General features: G+C 47.8%; 1 protein-coding gene across 2 annotated transcripts in view; it reads right to left on the minus strand.

The window, feature by feature from the left end:
- Positions 1-18,514, minus strand: part of PARP4 (poly(ADP-ribose) polymerase family member 4) — a 154,234-nt gene that overhangs the window by 6,987 nt on the left and 128,733 nt on the right. For both annotated transcript variants that reach the window (XM_075592310.1, XM_075592309.1), the window contains exons 34-36: positions 12,897-13,034; positions 11,965-12,147; positions 2,826-2,885 (exon numbers count right to left, since the gene is read on the minus strand). In XM_075592310.1, the coding sequence (XP_075448425.1) occupies positions 2,826-2,885; positions 11,965-12,147; positions 12,897-13,034 (381 nt within the window). The remainder of the gene's footprint in view (positions 1-2,825; positions 2,886-11,964; positions 12,148-12,896; positions 13,035-18,514) is intronic.

The raw sequence follows: 18,514 nt of genomic DNA on the forward strand, positions 1-18,514 counted from the left end.
TGATTTTTTTAAATTTATTACTAGTATTAGTAAATATAAACTAATAGACAATCATAATATTTACAAAAGCTACACTATTAAAACAGTTTATTTTGCTAACCTGTATAATGAAACAAATACATTTTGGTGTTAATACATAGCAACGATTATCAGTATTTTTAGGGTTTATGTCCTGTTGAACCAGGAGGACAATTTGAAAGCATTTAAAATTAATTTTGTGTCACAAATAGGGTTGCGAAATGTCCCGTATATACAGGATTGTCTTTTTTGAGAGAATTGTCCCTGAAAGGTCTGTCAGAATGTATAATTGTCCCGTATTTCAGAGGCAATGGGACAATTCAGGGATGAAGGTCTGACTGGCAGCAACAGTAGGAGAAGGATGGCAGCGGTACAGCAACAGAAGGCGAGGGATGGTGGCTGCAGAGCAGATCCATGCAGCAGCGGCAGCATAGTACATTGTAGATAATGATGAGGTTGAAAAAAAACATACGTCCATCAAGTTCAACCTATGCTAAATTTAGACGACATCCAATGATATCTCATAAGGGGAAATATAAATTCCTTCCTGACTCCAAGAATTGGCAATCAGATTATTCCCTGGCTCAACATCCTTCCCATGTTTACTTATTTGGTATATCCTTGTACTGTATATCTTCCCTCTCTAAAAAGATGTCCAACCTTTTTTTTTTAAACAAATCTATTGTATCTGCCATCAGAGTACCCATGACTAATGAATTCCACATTTTAACTGCCCATAATGTAAAGAATCCTTTCCTTTGTTGCTGGTGAAATCTCCTTTCCTCCAGCCTTAAGAGATGCCCCTGGGTCCTTTGTACTGCCCGTGGGATGAATAGTTCATTTGAAAGCTCCTTATACTGTCCCCGAATATATTTGTATATAGTTATCATATCCCCTCTTAGACGCCTCTTTTCTAATGTCAATAAATCTAATTTAGCTACCCTATCCTCATACGTTATATTGTCCATCCCCTTTATTCATTTGGGGGCTCTTCTCTGCACTCTCTCTAGTTCCATAATGTCTTTTCTAAGGAGTGGTGTCCAAAATTGAACTCCATATTGCAGGTGTGGTCTTACTAGTGCTTTGTAAAGATCTTGTTTGCCTTTGCAGCTACTGCATGACCGAGTGGTTTAACCTGGAAGTTGTAATTGACTTTCAGATCATAACACTGGTGTGTTCCACCCCTGCCCTCTGCTGCCGCCACCATGATCCTCCTGTGCAGTCGCCTTTTGCCTCCGCCGCACCGCTGCCATCCTTCTCCCGTCACTGGACCTTCGGCCCTGAATTGTTTGCTGCCAGAGCAGAGCCTACATGTGCACAGTGCACTTTCAGCAAGGGGTGGGCGCCTGAGAGGTGACATGGAGCTGTGAGGAGGAGGCCGAGGGGCTGTAAGGAAGAGGAGGGGAGGGCTGTGAGGAGGAAGGTGGGATGTGAGGAGGAAGGGGGGATGTGAGGAGGAAGGGTGAGATGTGAGGAGGAAGGTGCGGTGGTGAGGAGAAATGGGGGGCGGTGGTGAGGAGAAAGGGGGGGCTGCGAGGAGGAGGGGTACTATGAGGAGGAAGGGGGTCTGTGAGGAGAAGGGGGGGCTGTGAGAAGGAGGGGGGCTGTGAGAAGGAGGGGGGCTGTGAGAAGGAGGGGGCTGTGAGGAGAAGGAGGGGGGCTGTAAGGAGGGGGGCTGTGAGGAGGAGGGGGGCTGTGAAGAGGAGGGGATGTGAGGAGGGGGGCTGTGAGAAGGAGGGAAAGGCTGTGAGGAGGAGAGGAAGGGCTGTGAGGAGGAGGCAGGGGCTGTGAGGAGGGGGGGATGTGAGGAGGGGGGCTGTGAGAAGGAGGGAGAGGCTGTGAGGAGGAGAGGGAGGGCTGTGAGGAGGAGGGGATGTGAGGAGGGGGGCTGTGAGAAGGAGGGGATGTGAGGAGGGGGGCTGTGAGAAGGAGGGAGAGGCTGTGAGGAGGAGAGGGAGGGCTGTGAGGAGGAGAAGGAGGGCTGTGAAGTGGATGGGGCTGTGAGGAGGGGGGGATGTGAGGAGGGGGGCTGTGAGAAGGAGGGAGAGGCTGTGAGGAGAGGAAGGGCTGTGAGGAGGAGGCAGGGGCTGTGAGGAGGGGGGGATGTGAGGAGGGGGGCTGTGAGAAGGAGGGAGAGGCTGTGAGGAGGAGAGGAAGGGCTGTGAGGAGGAGGCAGGGGCTGTGAGGAGGGGGGATGTGAGGAGGAGGGGATGTGAGGAGGGGGGCTGTGAGAAGGAGGGAGAGGCTGTGAGGAGGAGAGGGAGGGCTGTGAGGAGGAGAAGGAGGGCTGTGAAGTGGATGGGGCTGTGAAGAGGAGGGGCTATGAAGAGGAGGGGGGCTGTGAGGAGGAAGGGGGGATGTGAGGAGGAAGGGGGGGATGTGAGGAGGAGGGGGGGACTGTGAGGAGGAGGGGGGACTGTGAGGAGGAGGAGGGAGGGCTGTGAGGAGGAGGAGGGGGGGTTGTGAGGAGGAGGGGGGGTTGAGAGGAGGAGGGGGGGTTGAGAGGAGGAGGGGGGGTTGAGAGGAGGAGGGGGGCTGTGAGGAGGATGAGGGGGGGCTGTAAGGAGGAGGAGGGGGGGTTGTGAGGAGGAGGAGGAGGGGGGGCTGTGAGGAGGAGGAGGGGGCTGTGAGAAGGAGGAAGGGGAGCAGTGAGGTGGGAGGAGGAGGGGGGGGCTGTGAGGTGGAGGAGGGGGGGCAGCTGTGTGGAGGAGGAGGGGGACGGCTGTGAGGAGGGTGAGGCACTTTCTTAGATACTAACTGTGTCTAAGAAAATATATATATATATTTGAAAGAAAAATTAACACTACCGGACACTGCAGGGCAAACAGGGAACTCCAAGAAGGAAAATGCGTTCTCCGAGAAAATCTCTGTTTAAAAAACAAAAAAAACACACACTGGTGTTAGAAATAATTTTATGACATGTCTTGCAAACGTAGTAAATACAGGTCTTTATCAACATTGAACACAAATCTCTGATGTAATACTTATTCATTACAAACATCTATGAAGTACACGTGTTGAGAGCAGAGATTTGGGTTAAAAGGTGTGCGTTGTGCCGCAATGCTCCATTGTTTGTGTGTGTGTCATACTGTATGCTTTACGGCGGAGCTTCTTACATGAATGCTCCAAAAGTGAAAGAGAAGCCCCTAGTTGCATGCACTATAAATCTATGATGATGAAATGTATATTATAAAACGTAAGTTTCACTTATAATAATAAAAAAGGAGTAAAAATAATAAAATTAAAAAAAACAACAAAAACAGCAACCGACAATAACATTTTAAAAAGTGAGAAAGTAAATGAAGTGTACGGGGAGAGGGAAAGAAATATTAGGAGAATGGCGAAAGCCCTCTATTGACCACTAAAAGGGATGGCCAACATTATAATGTTGGACAATAATAGATGAAAATAAATGTACAAAAACAATGTCAATTTCAAAATGGCAATTTCTCTGTCAAAAATGTAGGGGGCATGAGAAGAAAACAGGTCCTAGAGTTAGAGGTCACTTTAGAGCACACCACCCAAGTCATCTTTTAAGACAACTTTTAACAATATATAAAAAGTAAATTCCCGAATTTAAAATAATTAGTTATGAGATGGAAGTAATTCAATAAAAAGTGAGGTGGAGGAGGCCATTTTGGATGGTGAGGTGGATGGCTGCATAGTCTGTGAGCTCCATCCTCCTTCACTTTAAAAGCAGCAAAACAGTGAGAAAAAAGTACAACTTTCGCCTTCACAACACCCTAGCACGGTGTATAAACACTTCAGGATGGCCCCGCCATCGACCAAAAAGAAAACAAACACCGACATGAGGAAATATTTGAACCGGGCAGCAGCAAATGGAGCGGAGGCAGATGCAGCAGCTAGCTCGGCCGCAGGTCGGACTCCGACAGGGAGGGGGACCTGACTGAAGTACCAGAACAATTGCCAGTTAGGCGATGTGACTTTGATCGCCTCTATAACGACATGAAGGCCATGTTTCATAAGGAGATACAGGAACTCCGCAGAGAGGTGCAGGGGATAGGGGAACGTACTGGGGCCCATGAGAAAAAAATGGTGTCAGCGACTAAAAACAACCAAAAAAATGATAAGAGATCGACATTCCTCCAGACCCAAATCAACGAACTGGCAGATCGCCAAGAGGACGCGGAGAACCGGGATCGCCGGAATAACATTCGGATCCGCGGCATCCCGGAGGAGGTAGAGGATGTGGAAGGCTTTGTCACCAGATGGCTCACGTCCCTACTCCCGGAGAGGCCAGAATCTGAGCTTATGATGATAGGTGCCACCGGGCGCTACGGAGCAGACCGGCGGCGTCGGAATCACCCAGAGATGTAATAGCCCGCATGCACTATTTTAAGGCCAGGGAAGCGTTTTTTCAGAAAACGCGCTCGGAGACCTCCTGTAAGTTCGAAAATGCTGCCCTGCAAATCTTTCAAGATCTGTCCCCGCTCACCCTCGCCAGACGGTGCAAGCTACAGCCAGTGACGCGGATACTAAGAGAGAGGGCGATCAGGTACAGGTGGACCTTCCCGTTCGGCCTGATGGTCATTAAGAACGGGAGGGCCACCTCCATACGTGAAATTGAGGAGAGCGAGACCTTCCTCCAAAGGCTGGGGATAAAGAGGGCCCTTCCGCGAGTCCCCGCCGCGATCCAGCACCAGTAGAGGATTGGCAAACGGCGTGGGGCCGCAAAGATAACCGAGACACGGCAGACGCGGACAAAGAATGAAGCGCCGGACTCCAGTGTTAGAGAGTTTTCAGTACCTCAATGTTTGAGGGTTTTTCTCTTGTTAAGACTAAATTTAAGTTTCTGCACCCCCCCCCCCCGCATGTCCCAAGGAAGATCTCCCCCATACCCCAGGGAGCAGTAAACCCGCTCTGCAGGAAGGACTAGGGAGCGGCATGGGGCCACTCCGACAAATGCAACAGAAATCTGCTGGGGGATACAAGAAAATACAGACTTACCGGCATATGAGGCTCCAACATGCTCGACCCCCCAGGAAAAGATGGCGCTGGAACGCAGAGGGAGCAACATGGCTGCGGTGGACGCCATGCGGGAAGACTGCGGATGCGACAGAGGTGATGGCGGGAGAGCTGGGAGGAAGTGCATCCGATCGCAGGAACATCCGGCCCCACAATGACGAGGACTGGAAGTGCGTCACCGGAAGTTCCCCGGCGGCCATGTTGCAGGTGGCGGAGGAGGTGACGGCGGAGGCCAGAGGAGGGGAACCGGCAGCACGTCACTTCCGGGGGACTGGAGAGGCAGCCGGACTGGAGGGCAATGCCCTAGAGACGCTGAGCGCCGGGAAACTAACAGACAAGGGGAGCAAGCTAACGAGGGGGCCAGAGAGGCGGAGACAGCGCTTGGAAGCAGGGCCTATCACCGCAAAATTAGGATAGGAGAAAGGGACGAGTTTGAGACAGGGGTAGGTGAGACACAGGATGACAGCGTGGCTAGAATCCCAGATGGCCGAATAGCGCAGGGATAAAGGGCACCTTCAGCACAACCCCAGAAAGGAGGCACATCTCTGTAGGACGGAGGGGAGGTAGGCTAGAACCAGAGAGCGGAGGCAGAGGCTTCAGGCCTGGGTAGCAGTGCAGTGGGGGAGAAGAGTTTAAGGACATGCCTAGGAGAAGATGGCACTAGCCTGGGAGATGAGGGGAGACAGGGGCATAACAGGGGGACGACGTATAGACAGCGCTAGGGTTTCTCATGTGCGGAAGAAGGGTGGAGGGATACCAGTTAATGGAGGAGGAGAAAAGTTGTTTAATAGGATAGCGTTTTAGTTCTGTTTTGCTAGGCAGCTTGCGTTAAGAGGTGGAGGGGGGGTGGGGATCCACGCCTGCCATCACCTTGGGACTCCGCATGAGTGACTGGGAGCTAAGCCCCAGTTGGCTCATGAAAGTCCTCTCCGGGACAGCCGAGATGGGCGGGAGGAGAGGGCGGAAATCCACCCTGGAGGGTGCCCAGGCTGAACGCCCGAGAGGGGCAGACTGGGGGATGACGGGAGTTCACTCCCGCACACCCACCAGCATTGCATTATTTGTTGTGTTTCCCTTATGTGTGCTCCTTTGTTTTCTCCCGCCGCAGTCCAGGTACCTCAAAACAAAAAGGAAGTTGCAGACGTCAAGCTCCTTAAACAGGACAGACACTTGCAGCCGAAAGGTCGGCTATACAGAGAAGCCCACAAGTTCTACAAATGGGTAGGAACATAATAATCATTTCCCACAATGTTAAGGGGTTTAACAACCCGCAAAAAAGGAAATTAGCCATGACAGACTACCGTAGATCGGACCCTGACATCCTCATGATCCAGGAGACACACTTCTCAAAAAACAGCTCTCCAAAATACATTGACGGCCGATACAGATGCAGCCTCAGCTAATAAGAAGCGAAGAGGGGTGGCGATCCTCATTCACAATCGCCTGCCCCTGACTGTCACCTACACTAGGAGAGATAAGAATGGCAGATTCCTGATTGTGGTGGGGGACATACAGGGGCAGGCTATAACCCTAGCGACGGTGTACGCGCCGAGCGAACAAGAAGAGGCCTTCATGACAAAAAATTTCGGTATTCTTAAAAGCCGGTCACGGGGAGGGGTAGTGGTGGGCGGGGACTTCAACCAAATTTTGAACCCGACCCTAGATAGATGTACACCAGGAGGGCATAAGAGACCGAGGGCACGCTCCGCGTGGCTCCAGGGGCTACAGGTGAATAGCCTCTCAGATATCTGGTGAGAACAGCATCAAGGCGAAAGGGGGTTCACCTTTTACTCCCACCCACACGACAAGTACAGCAGGATAGACTACCTCTTTGTGTCTAACAGAATGGTTTCTCAGATCGCCCATACGGGTATCCATGATATTTCATGGTCAGATAATGCACCTATTGAGCTGCGGTGCTTTGACTATAGACTGGACAGACCACGAGCGAACTGGAAACTTAACAAACTCTTGCTTAAAATCCCCAAGATTGAACAGAGCGTGGGAAATAGCATCAGGGATTACTTCAAGGAGAACGTCAGCAGTGTCACTTCACAATCTACCCTTTGGGAGGCCCATAAGGCAACTCTGAGAGGAGTACTCATTGGGCTAGCAAGCAGGCGCAAAAGGGAGAAGGAACAGAAAATCGAGCAATTACAAACTGAATTATCCGTCCTGTCCTCCTTACATAAAGATAAGAAACAAGCGGCATCGTTAAAGACACTGCTAGATACTAAAACCAAGCTAAATTTGCTGCTGGCCTCCCGGGCTGAGAGGGAGCCATCTTGGACTAAGCGGAAATTTTATGAGAAGGCGAACAAGCCGGATACCCCCCTTGCCAGAAAACTCAATCCTAGAGCCCAAAATGTTCCCATTCAGGCGATTAGAAACGAAATGGGTGATCTTACATCACACCCCAAACTCATAGTAGCTGAATTCAAAAAGTATTATGAAAAACTATATAATGGGGCGAAAGTCACTCAGGGCCCAAACACTAGCAACCACCTAAAGACATTTCTGGAAGAGGCTAAACTACCTAGCCTAAGCAGAGAAGAAAGGGAGGCGCTACAGGAAGACTTCTCAATGGAGGAGCTGACGGAGGTATTAAAGTCACTAAAGGCATCCAAAGACCCAGGCCCAGACGGCTTCTCCAACCTCTATTATAAAAAATTTAGGAAAATTCTGGCCCCCCAGCTCCTAAAACTATATAATGCATTTCTAGAGGGTGCCCCTATCCCGGGCTCAATGCTGCAAGCATCCATATCAGTTATCCACAAGCAAGGGAAGGACCCAGCGGATTGTAAAAGTTACAGACCCATTTCCCTCATTAATTCGGATACTAAGATATTTTCTAAATTACTGGCTAACCGTCTTAATCGGGTTATGCCGAGGCTGGTCCACCCTGATCAAGTAGGGTTCATATGTGGTAGACAGGCGTCAGACAATACCAGACGGATCATAGATCTAATTGATTTGGCACAGAGGGAAAATATCCCGTCTCTGGTATTGAGTCTAGACGCCGAAAAAGCTTTTGATAGAGTGGATTGGCCCTACATGAAAGCGACGCTTGCGCAGATGGGCTTTGGAGAGAGAATGATGGGCGCCATTCTGGCTCTGTATCGGGGTCCGACGGCAAGAGTCAAGCATCAGGGCTTCCCGTCAGAGGAATTCCCAATAAAGAGTGGCACCAGACAGGGATGCCCCCTGTCCCCGCTCCTCTTTGCACTTTGCATCGAGCCCTTATCTGCGCATATCCGACTTAATCCCAACATAGCAGGAATTCAGATAAGAGAACAGTCACATAAAGTGGCCCTGTATGCAGACGATGTTATTTTAACACTGTCTCGGACCCTTACCTCTCTGCCAAATGTCTTCAGCCTGCTAGGGGTATTCAATAAATTATCCGGGTTCAAAATTAACCAAACGAAATCTGAAGCCCTAAATCTAAATTTGCCTAAGCCCACAGCAAAACTACTAGAGATAAATTTCAACTTCAAATGGCAAGCCTCCCAGATTAAATACCTAGGGGTCAATCTTACAAGGAATTATAGAGACTTGTACACGACAAATTACCCCAGATTAATCAGGACCCTGAAGGAGGATCTCAAAAGGTGGTCAGGGAGCGGCATATCCTGGATAGGTAGAATCAAGAGTGTCAAAATGAATTTTCTCACTAGAATTTTGTACTTATTTCAAACTTTACCCGTACAGTTGGTAAGAGACGACATCCTCCGTCTGCAGTCCTCTATGGTGAAATTCATCTGGGGTAATAAAACTGCACGTATAAAATTAAGTACGTTAGTCCGACCCATGACTAGAGGGGGGCTGGGGGTACCCTGCTTGTTCTCATACTTCAGAGCGGCCCAATTGTCCCAAATTACCCTCTGGCATACCCATCCTAGCCTAAGGCGATGAGTAGAACTGGAAAAGGCCTGCTGCGCTCCAGTAGAGCTGCAGGACATAATTTGGTTCCCGAAAAAAGTGTTCAAGAACATTAGCGAACCGCTTTCCGCGCTGGGTAGCTCGTTGGCGGTGTGGGAGAGCAGCAGATATAAATATGCTCTTACAGGGCAGCACTCCTTGTTGACCCCGTTTTTGGGGAACCCTGATTTCGCTCCTGGTCTGTTGAGTAAGGACTTCACAATCTGGAAACAGAAGGGCCTCACGAGGCTCTTACATCTGGAGGGTAGTATATCAATCAAATCTTTTGACCAACTCAAATCCGAAAAAGGTTTATCAAACTCCGAATTATTTAGATACCTCCAGGTCCGAGCATTTTACAATAAAATCCCAAAACGCCCCAGGCGTACTAATTTTGAGCAGCTATGTACCAGAGGGAACAGTGTATAGAAATAAAGTGCGCAACCCAAAAAACACCTTAACTGTGTTAATCTATATTAAAATGTTCACCATACAGATTAACCCTTTTAATGAGTGAAAAATAAAACACTAATATTATTAATAGGGTATCCACTACTGTGGAAGTGATCAAAGTATACCATACATAACCGTTGGTATAGCGTATGCAGCTGTAATAGGAGAGTGGCTCGGCACTCACACAAACTATGAGAAAAAAGACAAAAAAGCGCAAAACGCAAATGGTGAAGTAAATCAAAAACAGTGTTTAAATATATAATGGTGAGTATTCTGCGTACATCAGATTAGGATATAAAAAGCATTCACGTGCAAAACAGCACGAAGTTACCACACTGCAGTCATCTAGGAAGGAGATCTGTATCGTGCAGGCTCTGTTGATCCCCCTGTAGCTACTAGGGATCCCTGAAGAAGAAGCATTGTTAGCTTTGAAACGCCGCGTTGGATTATATTTTAACTGTAATGGTACCTTTTTAAACCAGCTACCAGTGCCATATATGCATGTGAGTTATTCTCTTTACCGACTTTTTCTACCAGCTCGAGCTCTGTTCATGCGCACAGCGCATCCAACCAGTGACGTCATCCGAGTGCGCGAGCGTCGGGACCGCAAGCTGCTGCTGTATACCGGCCGATCTGTTAGTAGTGAGAGCGCTCCTACCCACACGCCTACACATCAGTCGAGGAGACTTTTCCTGGTGCTGTGTTTGCACAACTTACCTAAAGAACAGATGTGCCCACTTGCTCACTGAGTTTGAGACTGTGATGATCGTAGCTGCTGACCGGAAGACATCCAGACCGTGAAAGATGAGGGCAATACCCCAGTAGCAACAGGGGGATCAACAGAGGCTGCACGATACAGATCTCCTTCCTAGATGACTGCAGTGTGGTAACTTCGTGCTGTTTTGCACGTGAATGCTTTTTATATCCTAATCTGATGTACGCAGAATACTCACCATTATATATTTAAACACTGTTTTTGATTTACTTCACCATTTGCGTTTTGCTCTTTTTTGTCTTTTTTCTCATGTACCAGAGGGACAGGTACAAAGGGACTTATATCTGGAATTTACGGAGAGGTGGTATGTCCTGCTAAAGACAGTGACATCAAATTGAATTACAGGACTAGATGGGAGGAAGACTTAGGGGAGACGTTAGAGGACGAGGACTGGGACACTATAGTTCTGGCAGCGGCAAAGAGCTCTATCTGCACCACATTGAAGGAGAATGCATATAAGGTCCTCATGAGGTGGTATCTTACCCCGAAAAGACTGGCTAAGTTTGTCAAGGACTACCCCCCATTTGCCCAAAACAATGTGGGGAACAGGCAGACTTGCTACATATGCTGTGGGGTTGCACCAAGGTGGCCCCGATCTGGGAAGACATCAGAAGCTGGCTGCAGACTTTGCTTGGCCGCGAGGTCCCTTTGGACCCCTGGCTGCTCCTGTTGGGACGGCGCACCAGGGGCCTAAACAGATCTGACCATAAATTGATTGCACATTTTGCCACTACCCTGAGGTGCGAGATCGCAGCACTATGGAAGCAACCAGAAGTACCCAACATCCCAAAAATTTGGAACCGAATCTGGTACGTTTGCCGGATGGAACAGCTGACGAGCATGGTAAATGACACCGGCACAAACTTCCTCAAAGTGTGGGCACCCTGGCTTGCCCAAACAGATATCCCAGGGATAGATGCCACTACTATACTGCTTTGATAATATGAAATGCATTCTCCTTGGATGGATCAGAACTGACAATAGGTAGCACAAGACCGGTAGGGCCGACTACAAATGGGCCGCACCATGGGCTAAAGAAGCAAATACACACCCGCGCAGATCCCCCATAAGTAGGACCAGCGATATCGACTCCTCGGAAGAGATTCTCCAGACTGCAACCACCCCTCTTCCCCCCCCCCTCTCGTGTTGTAAGTCGGTATGTCTGTACGTCTCTCCAGTTTGTACAGTTCTTATTGATGTTACCAAAAATCAAGTGCTGTGGATACTGATTTCCCAGACAATGGGTTGAAAGATTGTTGTATGCATGTATCAAGTGCTTAATAAAAACTTGTGTTGAAAAAAAAAGTGAGGTGGAGGAGGAAAGAACGGGATGGGGCATTTACAATCAATTAATATCCCCAGTAGGACAACTCTTGACCAATCAAAACCTGAGGTAAGCCTCTTAAAAGGTGTCCCTGATATTTTGAGTGAAATACTGTAGGGACATGAAGAAGTCCTTTAGTTACTGTAAATACTCTGTGAAATGACTGGCTTGAGGTCATAATCCTTTCACGTACTTCAGCCTGAAATGAGATTAGTTCTGTAGATGGAGGGTGCATACATGATTTGAACAGCAAAGCAGGATTCGATCTGGTGTTTACGGCGGTGGGCCCTCTTTCTGTGTTAAATGACTCCCAGCTGTCAGTGTAATATGTTTAGTTACACCGGGACTTTGACAAACCTTTGTTTCCCCATGCTCCCTTACCCTAAAAACCTTAACCCCTTACTCAAAATACCTTACCCCGTTACCCTAAAAACATTAACCACCCCTTAAGGAACCGTAACTCCTAATCCTAACGCTAATCACCTACCTCAGGGCCAAAAGGCTCAGCGGGTGAAGGGCGGGCAGATCCTCCACGGCGGCCAAACCGCGACGGCTTGATGTCTATGGCGGAATAGGAGCTTTTAAAAGTCCTATTCTGTGCAGAGGTTAATTTTTCTGATGTATCGAAGGAGACTGGTACCATGGCACCTCCACACTGCACACCAGAGTACTTGAAGAACAGGAAATGCAAATCAAGTCCATAATAAAACCCATAATAAAACATAACATCCTTTATTGTGGGCCAGTTAAAAATGCAATATACAAACGCAAGGGGACAGGCATCCCACAGACTCAGTCACTTCATCAGATGGATTAAGTAGAAATAACCAGTTACTTGCGCTTTAGTACATGTTCTTCTATATTCCATTACATGGTTTGACATTGTAACCCCGCCATTGCGAAAAAATGCCTACAATGCCTTGAAAATCCCAAGGGAAAGGATAATTACCGTTTTACATCTGATGATTCTTTGCTCAATCAATATAACAGTGCTTGTTGTCTTTCACAGTTAAGGAGTTGTTGGCAGTAAAGAGCAATGGTACAGCCCAATACAAGAACTATACATCGATCTACAACCTGACGTTTCAAACATGTAGTACTTTGCCAATCACAGTGCATTTTTTAGGTGTTCTGCACGTTTCTTTTATGCATACAATTGGTTCTTTATTAGAATGTACTACATTTTTATTAAAGTATTAGCATTTTGGATCTTGTAACTCTTTAGCCTTTCAAATACATAACAGTTTATATTTCCAGATTGTTTGGCTACGGCTAAGGATTTTCTGCTTTGTGATTAACCGACTACAACTTTTTGTAGGAATGCGAAGCAGGATAAATAGAAGGATAAGGCTGTTCAAGCAATAACATGTATCGAGTTGATGGTCAGAACTAGTCTGAATGGAAACCCATAGTACTTACTTTCGGTAACAAATTGGTTTGGGATTCATCTTTTGAGGTTGTGGATGATGAAAGTCCAAAGCCAAAAAGAGGACCAGCCGAAGGGCTATCCACCACACACCTCTCCCTCTGTATGACTTGCTGAACACTGCCGTCCAGCTAAAAAATGACAGAGACAACATTTTAAACAGGTCAAATTTTTTCTAGGCATCAAAATAGCATTGAGTGTCACACTAGTAACCCTTTCAGTTAAGCCGTACTCATTTGAAATATGTCTTACTAGCTATCATTCCCTTCAAACATAATAACTTTTTTTGTTTCTGACACTGAACTCCACATGGTATTATTCACATCTTGGACCTAGACAACTACACACAGTAAAAATGCATGCAACGGAGCCGCTTCTGTCATTGTGTTTCCCGCTGCACGCTGATGCTATCCTGAGACTACTTCAGTTCTGCAAAGACCTCAAATGTATATACTAAAAGTGGACACATTCAGAAGAATAGGATTTCGGGAAGTTGGTAGACATTGCATAAGAGATAGATTCTGAAAACCTTGTCACAATGCAGGGCTTTAGTTCAAATGAAAAGACAATATGCACGTTTTGGTAACCTCCCTGCCCCGTGGATTTTGGCTTACTTGGAGAGGTCACGTTTTATTTTACTTTCTAAAAACCTGTTTAAAAAGGGTTTCCAAGAAGAAGAAAAAAGTTCAGAAGGTGGAGTTGTGATATATATATATATATACACACATGTAGGGATGTGTTAGTTTACGTTCTCTTCGCTGCAGCGGTGTCCAGCAGGAGTGTTTGAAGGTTCCGCGGCGGCCCGACAGCATAGGGCGCAACCATGTTGTTGCGCAATAGCGGAGAGCAAGGTCAGAGCAGAGAGAGGTCGCGCATGCGCGGTGCAAGCGCGTGAACGGCTGGCCAATAAGGAAGAGGCTCAGCCAGTAACTACAACCCCCAGGAGCATTAGCAGTCACCTGACGCCAGGGAGCGAATAGGAAGGCTGGAATGGTGGGAGGCAGGAAAGGGAAGTGTGGGGGCACCGGCGGTTAGTGAGAGGGCACCGGAGGAGCAAGGGAAGAGGTAGGGTGGGTGCAGGGGGTCCGTGACCCACCTGCATAGGATAGATCTTCCCCGTAGGCCCCAGGATATTCCCTGAGTCACCGTAGATTGTTGTGCTGCAGGGACGCCCTTACTGTACTACAGATAGGGACAAAGTGTGCAGAGTCGCGGTTGCTACTAGTCGTCTGGGACCAGGTTGCTGAGCATCGTGACATTGGACAGACTGCGCTGGTCGGCGGATCCTTTTTGAAGTGGTCACCGGTCACTGCAGTGACCGGAAGGTATTTAATAAAGTGCACCAACAGACGCTGAACCCGCCTTAGGGAACACTCTTTGGGGACACTAAGTGGAGTGGCCAAAGGACTGAGCCTACATACAAATACAGTACATGGACACGGTATGGGGGCACGCGGTGATGGTACAGTGACATTACTCCTTAGGAGTGGCCGAGCCACTAGTGTTATAAGGATAGTATAAGTTAGTGAATGTGTTATGTGTTCTTGCTATGATAAAGTTATAAGGGTCATTCATGCGTTGCAGTAAACAGTTTCAATCATATGTGTGTTGCTATTGTTCTTACCAAGGGGAATCTTACGTGATGGGGATCCTGGGTAAGTGGAGGCGCTGCCAATAAGATAATTGTTACCCCAGGCTCCCAGCTAGCAGAGTCTCAGATCTCCTGGAGCCACAGGTGTGTGCAGTACCCGTAGTCACTCTAGAGTGTAAGAAAGAGGGCTACATTTGGAGGCGCTGCTGAGATCTCAGACATGGGGTGCCCTATATTTTTTCTCAACTGTGCTCTAATTTTTTCCCCCGCCATGTTTGTGCCCTCACAGCCCGAGGTGCGCAAGTGGGCCCAGCGGCACCAGCATCCCCTGGCCTGTGCAATTGCCATTGGACACGTCACTGCCGCCACCTCCCTGGGCACTGTGACTGATCAAGTAAGGAAACTTCCGTTCCTGGACACTGCCCGAGTGGTAGACCATTATTATGACAGGGAGCATAACTGGCGTAAAATATTATTCGTGACAGACCGGGACATATGTCCTGAAGCCATTCCCTCAATATTAATCCTGCCCGAAGCTCCAGGCATTCATTGCTCTCTGGTGCAGATGGGCGCAGCCAAACCCCTGGCTGCCTCTACGCCACAGCAGGAGTACCCTGGCCTGTCAAGCACAGCAATGACCAATCCTTTCCGTACCCCTTGATACCAGTGGATAAATTTTTTATATTTTGGACAATAACTATTAAAAACTCACAAAACAGCCGTGAATTTTGAGCATTGTATGAGTAAACTCATGCCAATATGCTGTTCCAGGACGCTGCTCTGCCCAATCTGTTATGGGATATCCTCCTCCAGAACTTCTTTTCCGGTGTCGCTCCTTAGAAAGTCCTCCGGCAACCCGCAATTGCAAAAGAGAGTTCCTATTCTCAGAGTTCCCAGTATTCAAGGGCAGATCCCAGCCTCCTTCTTTGGCATCGTCACTCACACAGCTACTACAGTTACTCGCAACACCATCTCATGGGATTATATCAGGGGATGCCTGAAGCATCCGTGATCAATAACCTCTCTTTGCCTGTTCCTGTCAGAAATGCCCTATGTGTTTCGTCGTGCTAAGCGACTTCCACAAGGGTATGTTTCATGGGAGGTAAGATTTGGCCTTTATAAGCTCAACGGCAACCATGGTGATTATTGAAAAAACAAATCCTCCAATCGAGTAGAATTACTAATAAAATATATATATAATATAGAACTCAAAAATCCCTGAAACATTGGGAATAAAATTCACCTCTTTTGTATATTGGAGTGTCCGTCCTGTGCTATGATACTAGTGTGTGGGAGCAGGGGGTCATCTGAGCTGAACAAAGTTGATTTCAGCCTTGGAGACCCCCTTTGTCCCGAGATACAGGCCCCGTTATGGGGTGCCGGTATCTCCTGCAATGTTAAATATGCAACGGTCACATGACCCACAGGATTTTAACATGGGGATACCGGAACCCCATAACAGGGCCTGTAACTCAGGAAGTAAGGGGTCCCCGGACATGAAATGAATGCGGTTCAACTTCGGAGACCACCTGCTACAATACTGTAATATTAAAATTAAATAAAACCCACATGATCGCCTGTTAGAGGTGCGCAGGCAGAGTGACTGATTCAGCCTCTTACTGCGCGTCTCTTACAGACAGGTAGAACCCGGTAGGATTCACACAGCAGGGACTCCCGCTGTGTTAATACGATGGGCCATTAGTCTGCCATAGACAACCACGCATGGTACAGTATTTGGCGAATTTGCCGAAATCCAATTTAAGATGTGGTCGGATAACGGCAGCTGCATCTATAGCATACAGCCATGTACCTACTGTATGCGTATTTCGTTACCAAGCTGTATTTTGTATAGGAGAGGTGCTGAATGAGCCTGAATCTACCTGGATAATTTTTAGGGACAAAGCAAAGGGGGGAAATGTTCAGACTGGGGAGTGGTTGGTGTGGTGAAGGAGCCCAACATGTGGTCCAAACTCCTTGTTCTATTATTTTTCCTTCACTATGTGTGCATAGCTTGTAAATAATTTTAAGTTACACCTGTATCTCACATTGTGGGATGCTGAAACTCTTCCTAAAACCCACTTCTAGAAATGTTGCTTTTTTGGGATCAGGGTAAGCTTACAACCATGGGGCATAAGTCCCGATGAACGATTAGATGTGAAATGTGTTGAGTGAGACAGCTGAGAGGACGGGGCACTGATTCCAGCCAGAGTGCAGAGGAGGCAAGACGATCGCGGAAGTGACATCACAGAGACACTGCAGGTGATCAGAGCAGCGTTCGACATCTGACCAAGCGGTGGTGAGAACTTCTCAGAGAGCCTCCTCCAACTTTTCTTGCTTAAACATTGTGGTTTTTAATGTGTAACGGGCCCAGGTGCTTTTCTGGGGGGGCCTATATTTATTGAATTTTTTTACATTTTATAAAGCTTAAATGATCTGCACCATTGTTCTTATCCTTTTTTTTACCCGAGATCCACCTACCTAGAAAGAGGTAGCTGAAGAATACTATTGCCCTGATTTGGATACGCTGAGATCATACCTTCAAAATGTGAGGGCATTACATCGGATACACACACACACACACACACACACACACACACACACACACACACACACACACACACACACACACACACCACAATATTGTGTTTATTTTTCTTTCCGGTGAAGGACCATGGGGTTAGGCTGCTAAGGCTGACCGGGGTTTGGGCCCTTGTAAGGGACGTTGTTCCCTGCCTGATTGTAGGTGCCTGAAGCAATTGTTGGTGGGATGGATTTCCCATACTGATTGCATGCATTTTTGCATTTGCAGCCTGTGCCCACGTGGGCATTGTTTATCATTGGATGCCCAGCATTCTCCTTTCAAAGAATCAATGTTTTTTTAGCTTGGGCCTCATTGGGCTAACAGGCGGCCCTGTTTATTTTTTGCTGAATGGCTTCTGCCACACTGGTTATTTACATTATAAGTTATATCCATAAAACTGCCCCGCCAGCCACTAAACATGAATACAGAACACCCATGTGTTCTGAAAATGCTATCTGGTGGGAGATCCTTACCAGCAATATTTCAGTTGACCAACCTCTCCTACCCCTGCTCTTGGGGTACAGAAACACCCATGTGTTCTGCCCTGCGCTTCACTACATCCTTAAGATGGCTAGCGTAGCAGTTCTAGTTTGGGGTTTCTACTGACTGGTTAATGGATGTTTAATTGTCTCCTCATTAACCTAAACATAGAGGTATCATCACTCTCTGATATGCTATCTGACTGAACTGTTGATATCACTTGACCCCTGGGACTCAGAATGATACTTTGCTTTCACATCTCTTAGGCCCCGGACATGTTTGCTGCGTGCTTGCGGAAGCGTGTTTAGAGCGGTTTTAGTAGGGGCTCACATGCGCTTCCGCGCGCTTGCGGAAGCGCAGGTCTTAGGGAAATTTAAAATTCCCCCGCTTGCCGGCGAGACAGGCCGGTCACGTGAGCGGTTCGCCCAATGAGGGCGAACCAGCTCCGTGACGTCACTGGCCCGCCCCCGGCCAGTGACACGCCAGTGACGCGCCCGCCCCCGGACCGCCCCCTGACGGCCGGCTGAGAGCGCGTGCGGTAAGCAACCGCAAGGGAAAGCACCCGCTTTCCCTGAGCCTCAGCGCGCCAGCGGTAAGTGTGTCCGGGGCCTTGTAGTATTTATATGCTTACCTGATCCTGCTGGCCAGAGATCAAATCAATCCTGGCGGAGATAGGTGGCTTGCGGGGGAGAGTCACTTTTTCTACACAACATTTTTGCCAAGTCTGAGGTAGCATAAAACTCCTTGTTTTGCCATCTGCACCAGATATAACAACAAGCTTGCTACACTATATATGACGCAGCTTGGACTAGAAAATTGTGCCATGTGTTAACATAAACGTTGCCAGGAACTGATACATCCTATTGTGCCTTAAGCGCAGATATTCTGATTTTAAATCTGCAAAATGTTTTTTGTTTCACACAATGCTAAAATCAAACTTCATTAACAAAAAGTATATT

The sequence above is a fragment of the Ascaphus truei genome, chromosome 3, assembly GCF_040206685.1.
Source record: "Ascaphus truei isolate aAscTru1 chromosome 3, aAscTru1.hap1, whole genome shotgun sequence".
Taxonomy (NCBI): domain Eukaryota; kingdom Metazoa; phylum Chordata; class Amphibia; order Anura; family Ascaphidae; genus Ascaphus; species Ascaphus truei.